The 14,264-nt window shown below is 42.8% G+C and overlaps 1 protein-coding gene across 1 annotated transcript in view; it reads left to right on the top strand.

Moving 5' to 3' along the window:
* The window catches only part of LOC139657833 (RNA-binding protein with multiple splicing-like), a 33,781-nt gene extending 19,517 nt beyond the window's left edge, over positions 1–14,264 (top strand). The window contains exons 5-9 of the mRNA XM_071535768.1: positions 748–898; positions 2,622–2,749; positions 5,395–5,464; positions 11,038–11,158; positions 11,850–14,264. Coding sequence (XP_071391869.1) covers positions 748–898; positions 2,622–2,749; positions 5,395–5,457 — 342 coding nt within the window. The 3' untranslated portion in view covers positions 5,458–5,464; positions 11,038–11,158; positions 11,850–14,264. The remainder of the gene's footprint in view (positions 1–747; positions 899–2,621; positions 2,750–5,394; positions 5,465–11,037; positions 11,159–11,849) is intronic.

Raw genomic sequence — 14,264 nt, 5'->3', positions numbered from 1 at the left:
AAGTACAGTTGCATTACTGATATAATCTGTGCCGTCATTAAGAGTCATCATGTGGTGAAACCTAATCTCACTCAAAACAAAACGTCCTGACAACGTTTCAGGAAAACAAGAGAAAATAAAGAAAGTTGTTGGGAAGAAGAAAACATCTTGTCTGCAATCATCATATTTGTGCCGGGACAGATGTAAACAAATTTGTTGTTGCGCATAGCAACATTTGAGCGAATGCTTTTCCAACTTTGATTTGCATATAAAACATCTGAAACATGCTACAATTTTTAGAATATATGAACCGAATACATACAGTCTCATAATACATAAAGTATCTGCAAACAAAATGTATTTATGATTTTTTGTAGCGAACTATGAATGTTAAAATTGTGTATTCAGGTGGGCGGGGCTCCTAAAATGTCTGCACAATTTTTCAAAACTGATTGCATGTCCTGTTTTTTTGTTTATGATGATGCAGTATATAACAGAGCACCTTTCTATCACCACATTTAAAAATAAAATTATCTGGCGCTTACCCTTTAAACAGTTCTATATCTGCTTTCACCATTCCTCACCCAGTTTCACTTCATCACATCTCAGAACCAAAATATCAATTACTACATCAATACACTGACAGAGTTATATGATGTTTGAGCTTTTTTGATGAGATGATCCAAGTATTCCACAGACCACAGAGAACCGCTTGACATGAAAGCATTTTTTGCTGACCCGTCCCCACATCTTCCCATTTGATCTCAGGGGGTCCGATTTGATCCGGAGATCCCCCAGACCCTGCGGCTGGAGTTCGCCAAGGCCAACACCAAGATGGCCAAGAACAAGCTGGTTGGCACTCCCAACCCCCCTCCCTCCCAGCAGAGCCCCGGCCCACAGTTCATCAGCAGAGACCCATGTGAGTGCTCCTTCCGATCCGTCTGTCCGTGAGCTTGTCGTGCTTTTTGTCCGTCTCCGCTGCTGCTTCAGAGTCTTTTCGCCATGAACCGCCCTCGTTTGACGTGACGGGACAGTTGTCTTCTGTTTACTGTAGTTCTTTGGTAGAGGAGTGTTTGTGTTTCAGCTGTGACTACGAATGAAAAATGACGAGATGGGTACTGGTGTCTGCTAATCCCTGAAAAGTACACTACCTGTCAAAAGTTTGGACACATCACATTTGTCTTTATTTTTGCTATTTTCCACATTTTAGATTAAGAGTAAAGACATCAAAACTATGAAATAACACAAATGGAATTATGCAGTGACCAAAATAGTGTTAAACAAATCAAAACTATCTTATATTTTAGATTCTTTAAAGTAGCCGCCCTTTGCCTTGATGGAAAGGCAAAGGCTTTGGAAAGAAAGTCATACACAGGCATCGACTTCACTATTTATATTTGTCTAAGAAACACATTTCAAGCATTTAAGCATAAGCCTTTAGATCAAAATGGCTTTAAGAGAATGAAAAACATTCAATCAGGTGTGTCCAAACTTTTGACTGGTAGTGTACATTGGCGTTTTTTTTGTCACGGTATACGACACTTTTCCCTCAGTGACATGGTGTAGTTTTGTGGAACAATGTTAGTGCTATTCCTCTCAGGAATCGACCATCTAAAATGACTCTTGTCCAAACACCCATGCAAAAAGTTTACTTTGAAATCAAGCACTGTTTAGTTTTAATGTGCTTTCGCCATCATAGGTTAACTTGATTTCGAGAGCTTTCTCCCCTAGCGACACTTTCCCCCTGGTAGATTAATGTTTCATAAACAGAACACGCTCACCATTAGCGGTGGCTGTAATTATTTGGAGCCGAACCTTTGAGTTCTAAGCGTGTGTGGAATTTGCCGATGTAGCCCTGCACTTTCTTTTCCATTTAGTTAAATATTTTGCCAAGGGGTTAAGTATTCCGCGAGAAGCAGACGCTGATCGTTGAACATAGGCCAGCTGTGGTTGTACATTCTTCCTGAATGACCAAACTGCTCTTATCTGGGATCTTTTTGCCAGAGAAAGGGCGTGTGTAGTTGGGTCCCAGTGGAAAATGGAAGGAAACGATTAATGAAACCATGACGTAATAACCAGCAGAGAAATTGCTGTCATTTCCTGATAAGAGTTGTTTAAATCAGCCATTTTTCTGATGGTGCTTTGATAAACAGTTACCAGGAGACACGGAGAGCGCAGGGAAAACGCTCCTTAAATCTGATGGTTCTCCAGTGAGATGCTTATAGCTGATTTTTTTCTAATTCTGCATTTGAACTTTTAAGTTTCCTTTTGACCCCAAACTCAGTTCAGTTGCTGTGTATCAGTGTTCACCCACTCTGTGCCACTCCGCACCTCACTATTACCACCACTCTCTCTTCACTCATGCACTTTGCTCTAGGTCTTTTTGTTTTTTACAATCACTCTATACTTGACTCAAGGGGTAAATCACTATATCTGAGATGGTTTCCTCGCGTTTTCAACTGAATTAAGAACTTAAGACTTATTTTTTAAATGGAACAAGAGGAAACTACTTCAGATAACTGGTACTCACCCATAGTGCACCTCCACCTCCACCACCACCTCCACCCTGTCTCTCTAGCCACCCACCCACCCGTCCACTGGCCACTCTCCTCACCCCACTCCTCCTCTTCTTCTTTCCACAGATGAGCTCACAGTGCCTGCTCTCTATCCCAGCAGCCCAGACGTGTGGGCGTCATACCCGCTGTACCCGGCGGAGCTGTCGCCAGCCCTCCCACCCGCTTTCACCTACCCCTCCTCGCTCCACGCTCAGGTAACCCGCAGACCCCCCCCCACCCCCACCCCACCCACTGCCCCCCAACCTCCTCCGCACCAAAAACCGCCGCCGCCGGCCTCCGAAAATCACTCTCCGCTCCATCCTGCAAAAAACGTCCATCTTAACGAGTCTTTTAGTCTCATATTCAGCCTTCAAATCTTCACTCTTCAAAAATTCTGCCAATGAGGTGAGATAACTTTTCAACACAGCTTCACTTCACGTCAGAATAAGACACTTGATTCTATAAAATTCTTGAAGTTGATTTGCTTTGGAAACAAAACACCTTACTGGCATATTTTTTTCACTTATTTTAAGAAAATTCAGATTTTAGGACTCAATAATAGACTAAATGACTTGTTAAGATGGAGATTTTTTGCAGTGCACCTCAGAGCACAGACCACCCAGTCTCATCCATTTGCAGTTTTCCATGGCTAGTGATTGGCTGCAATCATAAGCAATCAGCATTAAAAGGCAATATGCCCTTAGACTATCATGCTAGTTTCTGAAATGTCACAATGAATGTTTTCTAAAATCGTATTCCAGTCCTGCTGCTTGAATATGTATTGTTTTGAGTTTAAGTGCACAGGTCTGGAAAAGTATAAGAATAAATCTGATCATTAGCAGGTTTTGAAAAGTCTTTTGGGAACTGTGTTGTTTTGAAGAATATTTATCAGCTACAGAGCGAAGAGGCCTAGTTGACAGTCACACTCCCCAAGGAATCTATAAGTTATACTAAATCATTACAAATTCCTTTACGCTGCCCAGTCAATGTCAGCATACATCATACTGAACCTGGGTCCATTCAAACAGTCGAGGCCCAGAAAAATATGAAGTTGAAGAAAGTGAAGATATGAGAGTGCAGTTTAAAGCATCAAAAACAAACTCATGTCTAGTCGAACTGTGAATTTGCTTTCTGTATCCCAATTAGTGGCATTATCCAGACTGTTTGATGCCTGATTGAAACCTTCAGCTGTCTGAAAGGTTTGCATCACTCATCTGACCGTCACCTATTTCATTAATTAAATGCTTGGGTTAGTTTTTTTTTTTTTTTTTTTTTTTCCCAACCATGACCCAATTATCTAGGTCTTCTAATCTGCGCGGCTCTACTGCGAGTTCACATAGGAGTTCATTATCGATCTCTTGAAATTCTTCTCATGAAGCTTGTTTGGTGCTGGCTGGCCCTGAAGAGATCTCAATATCAGCTGTCCAATCTCTGAATGTTTTTTTTTTGTTGATTATTTTTCAAGCTTGCATTGATCTTCGGTCACAGATTCTCAGTACTTTGCTGTATTTTAAGCTCAAAGGATTGCAGTATCTGGCTTCACTCTTTGGGTCTTTTCATAGAGTTGTCTCATGATTTTCATCTTTGATATTAGAGGGACTTCAGTGGCTGCTGTACATATTTCCATATATAATACAGATGCTCAGTAAGGTTATTTAAGTGTAAGGGCCGCTAGCAAAGACACTGAAGCTGAATCTCTGGTGATGTCAGAATTCGAAATAAGCTCAGGCTGAATCTGCCTAGCTGGCATTTTCTCATGGTTGGGTATGTGAGCACACACAAGCAAACACACACACACACACACACACTGACATGCATAAAGAGAATGTGGCTTTGTGATTTCAGTGGAGGGTTAAGGGTGATGTTAGCGTCCCTCAGTCTCTTCTGAATGACAGGTTACTGACTGGAGCAGAAGCTGACATGAGATATAAAAAAAATAAACAAATACAGATTCTGTGTAGTCCTACGGTGCCTTATAGATCCATAAATATCAGTTTATGTGAATATGATCTCAGCTCCAGCTCCCTAGTTGATCAGCTGCCTTCATCTCTTCTATGGAGAATACAGTTATTGACTTGCTAGTTAACGTTAGCAACTGAACCATTAGAAAACATAACAGCAGTGCTTATACCACAATGTGATTTATTATAAAATGCCGGAATATCTGTTGTCTTATGATCATACAATTATTTATTGATATATATCACCATGCACAACTGTATCACAGCAGCCCATGCAAACTAATAGATGAAGAATGTGTGACATCACATGAATTTCATTAGAATACAAGAACAGGATTGTAGGAGTTACATTGTGTGGAAATTCACAGCTAAGGTGTGAACATTTGTAGATAAATGTTCCCAATAAGACAACTTTTACTTCCTTCTATTAAGTAGATACTGTTCCATAAAGAACAGATGCTATTTGTAGAAAATATTTTCTCTACACTGTGATGAAGTTTGATAGCGTGCAGGTACAGAGGAGCAGAGAGTCTCACTAAGGCTGATCATTGCTGCGGCAGTTGCAGCATGGTAAAAATATGAACTGGCCCAATCAAATAAAAAGTTGATAGTGTAATTCATAGTATATGAGTTAAACCTCAGTGGTTTGTCATGTTACAGAATGAAAATGAAAAGTGACTCCCATGAGCAGAGAAATCTGAGTCCAACTGAATTAGTCAATAAACTGCAAATTATATTAGAGTGACAAAGAAATTATCTGATAAACTTAAAGATGATTTTATTTGTGCTATGAATTGTATGTATTCATGCCATTTGTGTGTGTGTGTGTGTGCGTGTATGTGCATGTGTGTGTGCGTGTGTGTGTGTGTGTGTGCGTGTGTGTGTGTGTGTGTGTTTAGATTCGTTGGCTCCCACCTGCAGATGGAACTCCTCAGGGATGGAAGTCCAGGCAGTTCTGCTGAAGTATGTGTGAGTAACAACACACACACACACACACACACACACACACACACATGCACACACACACGCACCCTGCTATGACAAAGAGGTATACATTGTACCGTGCGGTGAAAATACTTTAGTAAATGTTATGACACTTGGCGTAAACAGGCGCAGAGATGTTCCTAAACATTTGTGAGAAATAGCACACACAGTGTCAGAAGAGTCACGTGTCCGGAGCGTTAACGGAGCAGCCGATGCCCACCGCTCGTGTTTTTGCCCTCGGAGCTCACATGAAAACCCTCCACACCGCTGCCGAAGTAACCGGCTAATTAGTCACGTTTCTGTTCGCCGACTTCAAGAACTCGGTAACATGAAACAGACAAATTAGCCTGTTGGACCTGATCGGAGGGAGTGATTAACCCGCCGCGTCATTAACTCCACGCCGGCTCCGCCCACATCGTCACGAGAGATAAAAGCTGCGGTTTAAAGGGGAACTCCGTTATTTTCCCCCCGCTCGGGTCGCAGGGTGCAGCCGGTCGACTTCTCCCATTGATGCCATGCTTGATCTCTGGCATCAAAGGCAGCAAGTCAAACAGAATATGCAACGAGCGCCGGGGCCCGATATTTTAATAAATCAGCCCCTGGCGAGGCTGAACGAATATGGCTGAAATGCTAATATCAATTACTTTGCAAGATATTGTGATCACAGTTATTAATCATGGTTATTAGTCTCCATGATTTGGGAAACAGAATTATTTTATTTGCTTCTTATATCAACATCTTCATCATCTGGTCATCCTAAATGAAATTAAATGTTTAAATATTGCCGACATGGAAGTATTATATGATTATTAATGAGGAAACTAAAGTGTGATTTAAGATTATACACAATTAACTGTGTAGCCTTAGTGCTGGAGCAGAGTGATTAGTTACGCATGTCTGCCTGTTGGAAGGATGCCTGATATTTATCGTACTTATATGTGATGGGAAAGTTTATATCACTGTGCAAAGGTCTAACACCGCCATAATAAAGATTTAATATCGCCTTATAATATTGTTGGTACCGTAGACCAGATATTATGGGATGTTTGTCATCTTGTCATGGCCTGGCAGGATGAAATACTTTTTTTAATTTGAAAACCTTTTTGGCATTTCTGCATCATGACAAAGTATACAGTGGAGAATAACAGGGAAGACGGGACCGAGGGAGACGGAGGACGCGATGCGCCAAAAGGTCGTAAATGCACAATATGCACCGTGGCCTGCCGGAAGGGATATTTTTATGAAACTTTATTAAAACCCCCCCCCAAAAAAAAGCTTGGGACGGGGCTTTATTTAAAATAAATTACAGCTGAATTACTATTAGTTTAGCTTTCCTGTCTGAATAAATAGTTATGACTATTGCTGTGGACGGGGAAACAAAGCAGTTTTCTTGGAAGAAGTCCTTTGGATACGGACGAGAACCACGCATGAGCCGCGCAGCACATGTGCCTCGCTCCCCGCTTCACACAAACCAAACACTGTTGTGCTAGCAGAAAAACAAAACCGCAAAGCATGGCAAATCCCCTTCTAGTCTGCCTGTGTGTGTTTGCTTACTGTGTGTCTGCCTGTGTGTGTGTGTGTGTGCAGTCGGCGCCAGTCACACAGTCACCAATTCCCTCCCTCCGACGTCTCGGGACAGGAAGAAACATGTTCCCCCGACCCCTCAGGGAGCGGGTGGGTGGCGGAGGGGTTGCATGGAGGCTAACATCCACCGAGCTGTTGATTGGTGCTAGTCCTGCAGCACCGACCCCCTCGAACCCCGCGTCACACACTTGACTATTTTCAGAATATCATGAGAGAGAGCAAAACTGTATGAGAAATACGATGTTGGAGTGTTTTTTTTTTTGGGGGGGGGGGTTTCTCTCTACCAAGGGGGGTTAAAGGAGGAAGGGAGGGGCTAAGAGGAAATAATTACTCCCCTATCAAACCGGGAGGAAGTCATTTGGCCGGTCGTGCTGCCCCAGTGGATATTAGCGCCTTGATGAAACAACAACATCCCCACATCCGGCTCGCAGTGGAGGGTGAAGCGGTGGAACAGGCGAGGTGAGCCTGAGACTTCCACTCGCAGTATCGGCAGCGGTGATAATTATAGGCAACTGCGACGCATATGCACACACACACATTCACAAATTATGCAGTAGGCAGCATACATGCCCCAACATAAGGCCTCCCACCCTGCAAACACACACACAGATGCACACACACACACACACACACACACACACACACACACACACACACAGAGAGAATGGTATTTATCCAGTGAGCTTAGTCACATAGTAAAATGTATCTCCCCACTGAGCATATTACCATAAAATCTAATGCTATTCATGCTCTACTGTATCTGTCTTGTAAGCTTTGGACCATAGTAAAAAAAAAAGAAAAAGTAAATTTCCTGCAGTATATTGCCAGTGATGTTTGGAAGACAGATAGCTGAGTTAAGCTTGTTATTTTGTTTGTCCTGGACATTTTGCAGCTTTGCCAACACACATCTCAGCTGTACCCGCCCTCATGTTTTTGGCCCTCGCAGTCTGCTTATGTTAAATGAATACAATCTAGTCAGAAGCGCAGGTACTTGATGTTTTCAGCTGGACTGAGGCTAGAGTGTTGCTTGTGCAAGGCGAGCTGGCATGCAAGCCAGCTTGTGAAACTGCTGGTCTCACACTTTCAAACAAAGTCATATTAACTGTAAGACGACAAGAGCAAACTTGAACCGAGGCGATTGAGAAAAGCTGGCCCTGTATTGTACAATCTGTCTGCTATTGATTGTTCAAGTACATTCAAGAAAGGCAATGCTGGTCATTGTTACTCATACTGGAGGCGTCTGGTCACACTAAAGCAACGCTCCGTCCAGAGCCAGCGTTTCTTCACAATGGGAATTCAAACAAGCTTACAACTCTGCAGTCCTAAGAGGCTTGTGGTCGGTCAGTGGTTGTCTAGGCATTTGACAGGCGGGCTCCACTCACGGTCAGAGTATTCAGCTTGTCCTAGGAAGTGTAACCGTGGGAGACTGAATGTATGTGTGTGTGTGTGTGTGAACAGCTGAAATGAGGTAGTGTGCAGTGGAGGTCTTTAGTCATGGCTGATAATGAGCTTTATTAATCACCTGGCGTCCTGCCTGTCAGCCAGAGCGCCATTTTGAAAACTTCCAAAACACCAGTACATGCAGGTTCAAGCAGGTTGCAGGTCGCTGGCCAGGCCTGATTTGTTTTTTTGTGTGATTCTAAGACCCCTAGAGGTTTGCTTGGGCTATTCAGTCATCTGAATGTTTCTGAAGTTGAATTCTACTTGACATTCATGCTGCAGCACAGGGTTAGATACAAAGACAACCTAATAGTGGACATTAATGCCTAGTGAACTGGAGGGAAAGGTAATCCGGATTTTCCATCTGACAAGACATGGTGGGGGAGTGCAGTGTGTGTGTGTGTGTGTATGTGTGTGTGTGTGTGTGTGTGTGTAGCCATATCATGCATGCATGTCAGTGAGTTTGAGAGAGAGAGAATGTGTTCGTGCATGTGTGCGTGTGTGTGTGTAGTCTGGCTGCTTGCCCTGGGGAGCTTATTGGCCAATAGCCCGACAAAACCAGTGGTTCCTGTGCAACTTTGGACTAACTCCCACTACAGAGCGGAGGGCCAGCTGAGGCCCCCGCTAATAAGGAAGTGGGACTTTATTCTCTCACCCCCTACCGACACATCACACACACATAGACCCACACACACACACACAGCCATGTTGCCACACTGTGGCCTTGTCCCTGTGCTGGGTTTCAGGAGCTAGATGCATGTCAACAGCTGCATTCATCACCACCCAGCTCCACTAGCTATTGCTGGTATGTGAGAAACACAGTCTGGGCCTAAAGGCTTTTCTTTGGATTAAAGGGGCTTTGGCCTGGCCTCTTTTTCATGGCCGTGCTGCACAGGTAAAGGTCTTAACGTGAACTCTGGATGGAGCTGGAGCAAAGTGCTGTCAGATGTCGAGCATGTGTTGTTCCAACTGGAACAGCTACAAGCGTGGTCGTTTTTGGGAATCGGTGATTAAAATTGTGGCCTCCTAGAAATAGAGCTAAAAGAAAGGCTTGAGCTTTTTTTTATTCCACTGAGCATTTTCCTTCTCTTCTCTTCTCTTCTCTTCTCTTCTCTTCTCTTCTCTTCTCTTCTCTTCTCTTCTCTTCTCTTCTCTTCTCTTCTCTTCTCTTCTCTTCTCCTCTCTTCTCTCCTGTGCTAGAGCGCAGTTGCAGTCTAGCTCTACCATGACATTCATCTGCAGCACAAGATCACTGATTGCTGATAGCACAGGCAGGAACAATTGTTACATGATGCTTAGCTAAAAGATAAACAGTACGCACATTCATGAGAAACCAAGTCACCCCCCCATCACCACCACCACCACCACCACCACCCCCCTACATTCCCAAACAGCACTTGTTTACCTATCTCACATTATGCGCCCGGGCCAAGTTATTGGATGTAACACATTAAGCCTGCAAATCACTAAACCTTTTCCTAATCCACAAAGACATGTTCAATGATCAACCCAATCTTTAACCTTGGTGTCTCAGCCAGAACAAATAGGGCGGTCTGGAAGTATGCGTCGCGTCAGCTTAGCCGAGCGGCTGTATAATGCATCGATTCCCTCATCCTTGATTGAACGCGCAACAGGGCATTAGCTAGGCCAGCCGTGCCCGGGCATGTTACCTTCAGAAAACACGCTGTTCTCTGATCAGGCAACGCTACAGCAGCAGCAGCCCCCCCCCCCCCTCTCTCTACTCCTCTCCTCTCCCCCCTTTCTCAAAAACCTTCTTTGTCTGTCTGCCTCAGTCTCTCTCTCTCTCTCTTTCTCTCTCTTTCTCCTTCTCTCTCTTAAGGTCATGTTTGCTTTGCTAATTGTTTATTGTTTCAAAGAGTTTCTTCCCCCCCTTGAACCCCAGTTACCACGGTCTCCTCCAAGATGATATCTATTTTGGGCGACACATCTGGGGGAGGGGGAGGGGGGGCGGTGGGAGGGATGGGAGGCTTGACCTTTCCCATTGGTCTGCTGGGTGCGTGGGTGTCACGGCAGAGAGGGATCATGGGAGATAGGTTAGTCAGGAGGAAGTTCAACATAAGTATTTAATATTATACTCAGTTGACGTCATGTTTGTTGCAGTGGTTCTTTGTCATAACAATGCATGAGATTATAAGGTTCTGTGTGGGTGGAGTGCAGTTAAGAGATATTAAAGATTTGACATTTTATTTTCTTAAAAATCCCCTTTATTTTGTTAAAAATAAAGTAACATTCAAAGATCATGAATATGTGAGGAACTTTTGATAAAAGAAAAACTCTATAATTTCAAAATCACAAATGGCTCTTCTGATACACAATGGAACAAAAAATAACATAAAAAAACAACAAACACTTATTCATGCATTATACTGTGGATGAAAAACATTTACTAATAATCAGAAAATAACACTGAACAGTCCTTGACATTCTTGTTAACGCTGTCTTTTCCTTAACCCTCCACCAATTAGGATGCTGTTTCTACCCTTCAGTGAAGCTCCTCTCCTCTGTGTCCTCAGGTTCCTGATGTGTGATGGTGGCCGTGGCCGGCCGTGACGGGCGTTGCTGATTTGCTTCTCGTGTCCAATTAGAAACCAGGAGGACTGACCCGACCGCGCCTCTCTGGGCAGCGGACCGTCGGTGAGTCCAGGGTGAAACGCTCTCGGCGAGCGGCGCTTCACAAAACCTGTAAATCACACCGCGCTGGCGAGGCTCTCCCGTCTGACACAGCGTTTGATTTGAAAGTGTAGATTTGCGGAAAAAATAAAAGCTGTGAACACCCCCAGTTGAGTTTTTTTTCAGAGACAATATCACACTGCCAAAGACATCTGCTGGAAAGAACATAAAGGCACACAGCCGTATTGACACTGTGTCGGCTTTCGCGTGTGTACGGTTTAGCTTTCGCTCAGCGCAGAAGGCTTTCAAAAACAAAGCCAGAATCAGATATTTGTGGGATCAAACTGAATGTGTGTGTGTGTGTGTGTGTGTGTGTGGTCTCGGCATCATGCCGGCCTAGTGAGGCATGTGCGAGAAATTGAGTGAGGAAAATAAGAAAACATGTTTGTTTTTTTTGTGTGTAAATCATGTATTTGGGTCTGTGTGTCTACAGTATATACCTGTGTGTGTGTGTGTGTGTGTGTGTGTGTGTGTGTGTGTGTGTGTGTGTGTGTGTGTGTGTGTGTGTGTGTGTGTGTGTGTGTTTGTGTGTGGTCTTACAACACTTTCACATCGCCCCCCCTGTGTTTTCATTAGTGTACATGGTTTGGGTGCAGTGACCATGGCAACCTCACTCCCTTTTTTCTTGTCCTCTCTCTCACTCTCTCTCTCTCAGGCAGCAGCAGCCTCGTGGGCCTCAGGACATACTAGACCCCAGCCTCCATCACACATCGAGCCCCCCCCCCCCCCCTTCCCCCCTCCTCCCCGCCCTCCCTCCAACTCCACCCTCTTTTTATACTGTTACATACTCAAGATTTACTGGTGGCACTTTGGCTACACTCCCTGTGACGCCTACATGGAAGGTACTGGACATGCGTGGCGGAGGTGCGAAAGCCCTTTGTTTCCCACTCGCCTGATGTGAGCAGGTGTCTTGCTTTGCCTCCTGTGTATGCAAAGTGCAAAGACAAACCCGCCGAGGAGAGTGGGACAAATTTATGCAGCCATTTTGGAAGGCCTTGTGTACGGGAGTGTGACCAAAGCGCTACCAAATAATGTTATTATATGACTATAATTATTACTATTCTGTATATCATTCATATTAATGTTATTATGATTATTAAATACATGTTGAAGCATGACTTTGCAAAAAAAAAACCCAACAAAAAAAAAAACGATGCTGTACATTTTTAGATATTTTAAAGAAATACAAAAAGGTATTTTTGTAATCAAGACAATGTTTGAAATGGTCCTGTTTGATTGGTTAATGTTGTGCTAAAGTGTGTGAGGAACTTGTTTGAAAACCTCAACTTTTCCTACTTTTTTTTTTTTTTTTCGTATTTGTGCCATTATAAAATGGACAGTCGACCTGCTATACCAAAGCAGTCTCGTCGGTTTTGCTCTTGTCTTTTCTACATACTGTGTGGATTTGGTTTGGTCGTGTGTTTATCTTGAAGCGTCTTTACCTGATGAAGCATTACTAAGGCCAAGCATACTATTCCTTTGTCTTGTTTTACCTGACGTGCTTTGGTTCAAGTGAGCAGCCATTGTTGTTGACCCTCGGTAATAGTAGCAGCAACACACCTGATTCAGCTAATACTCTTCCTCCACATTGCAATCTAACGTGATCAGATGTGTTATAGAGCTGGGAGAGAAGACGAGCTCACAGAGACACTGACAGGAATAAGCCATCGCTGGTGAAGGTAGAGCGACCCCAGAGACTGCGATGCATGGCAAACTGAGCCCTGCTATAATTAGGAAATTGCTCCTTCGTTGTGTAGCAGGAGGACAGCAGCACAGTATAGAGAAACAAAAGACCAAAGGCAATTTTTTTCTTACACTGGAGAGCTATCTAGGCTAGTGGAATTATTCCATTTTTGACTGCTTTGTAGTCCTCAATCTGAATTCTTATGAAGTATGACATTATTTTTTTGCTGCATGTCTCTTTTGGTGTCACTCCAAAGAGTATCTCCGTATCTGAAACGATAATTCATTTTAAGCGATTTCTCTCTTTTGTCTATTTTTAGGGAGCCAATGTGATTCAACCTGGTTTTGTAAATTTTGAATTTATATAGTAATGATTGGAGTGGAAAAAAACAATAATGTTTTGTAATCTTGTGTTTTCTTGGCCTGCAATAACTTTTTTGCTGTATGACATATCTCTGAACAATAATATTTCTGTGACGTTTTGAGGCCAAAATTCTCATTCTCACAGCATCTTACAAACGGAAATAATGATTCCTGTACTTTTATGATCTGTCCAAAGATAAGTCACATTTCACAGTGATGTAACAATCAGAAATTGAACTAGGAAACAATATCTTCCCCAAAACGTTTAGCCCAATGTCTACAATCAGTGGACTGATTGAATCATATATTCAGTGTTTGTAATGAATATCAGAATATGCACATCATATCAACCCAATTTCTGGAGCGATTTTTCAGACACAATTTTCGAGCCAACTGGGGCATCAAGTTTATTAGAACAAGTATTTACATGGTGTGTGTGTGTGTGTGTTTATGGATATTATGTTAACAAGTCCACAGAAGATGCCCATCATATAATTCAATGTAAGTATTATTGTAAGTTTTAATTGTATATTCATTTGGTAATCTTTGAGAAGCTTCTTTTTGTGTTCGTATTTGAATGATTGGAACCTATATGTGATATATGAATACTGTTTTACCTAGATAAATTCACTGTGAAATCCAGAGAAAAACATGCTCTTTGAAAGAAGGCTATAGGATCTTTTTGTGTTTGCCAACAGTAAGGTACAGAATATCCTGGAAATTAATATGATGATCCCTCCTCTTGTCAATGGAAAAATGATATTCCTTTGTTGTTTCAATCTACTGTGTGAGTACCTGTGTGTTCTGTGCATGTTCACGGCATGTGTGTGTTCTTTTTTTTCTTTTCCTAATGCATACAGTACTGTTGATATTTATGTATTCTAGCCGCTGTAAGGAGAAACTGTATTTCGGTGAATTGCAGAGGTTTGTTTGTTTGAAACCAAAAAAGGTGATCAAAAAGAGAAGTTTTTATGAAAATGTTAAATGAAGACATTTCAGGCCATCAGCCATTAAAGATTGACGT

Source organism: Centroberyx affinis, unplaced genomic scaffold (genome assembly GCF_046629955.1).
Source record: "Centroberyx affinis isolate AG114_WGS23_722 - 3 ecotype Tasmania unplaced genomic scaffold, CSIRO-AGI_Caff_v1 ptg002764l_1, whole genome shotgun sequence".
NCBI lineage: Eukaryota > Metazoa > Chordata > Actinopteri > Beryciformes > Berycidae > Centroberyx > Centroberyx affinis.
The sequence above is the reverse complement of the archived record's forward strand: the minus strand, read 5'-3'. Positions and strand labels throughout refer to the sequence as shown.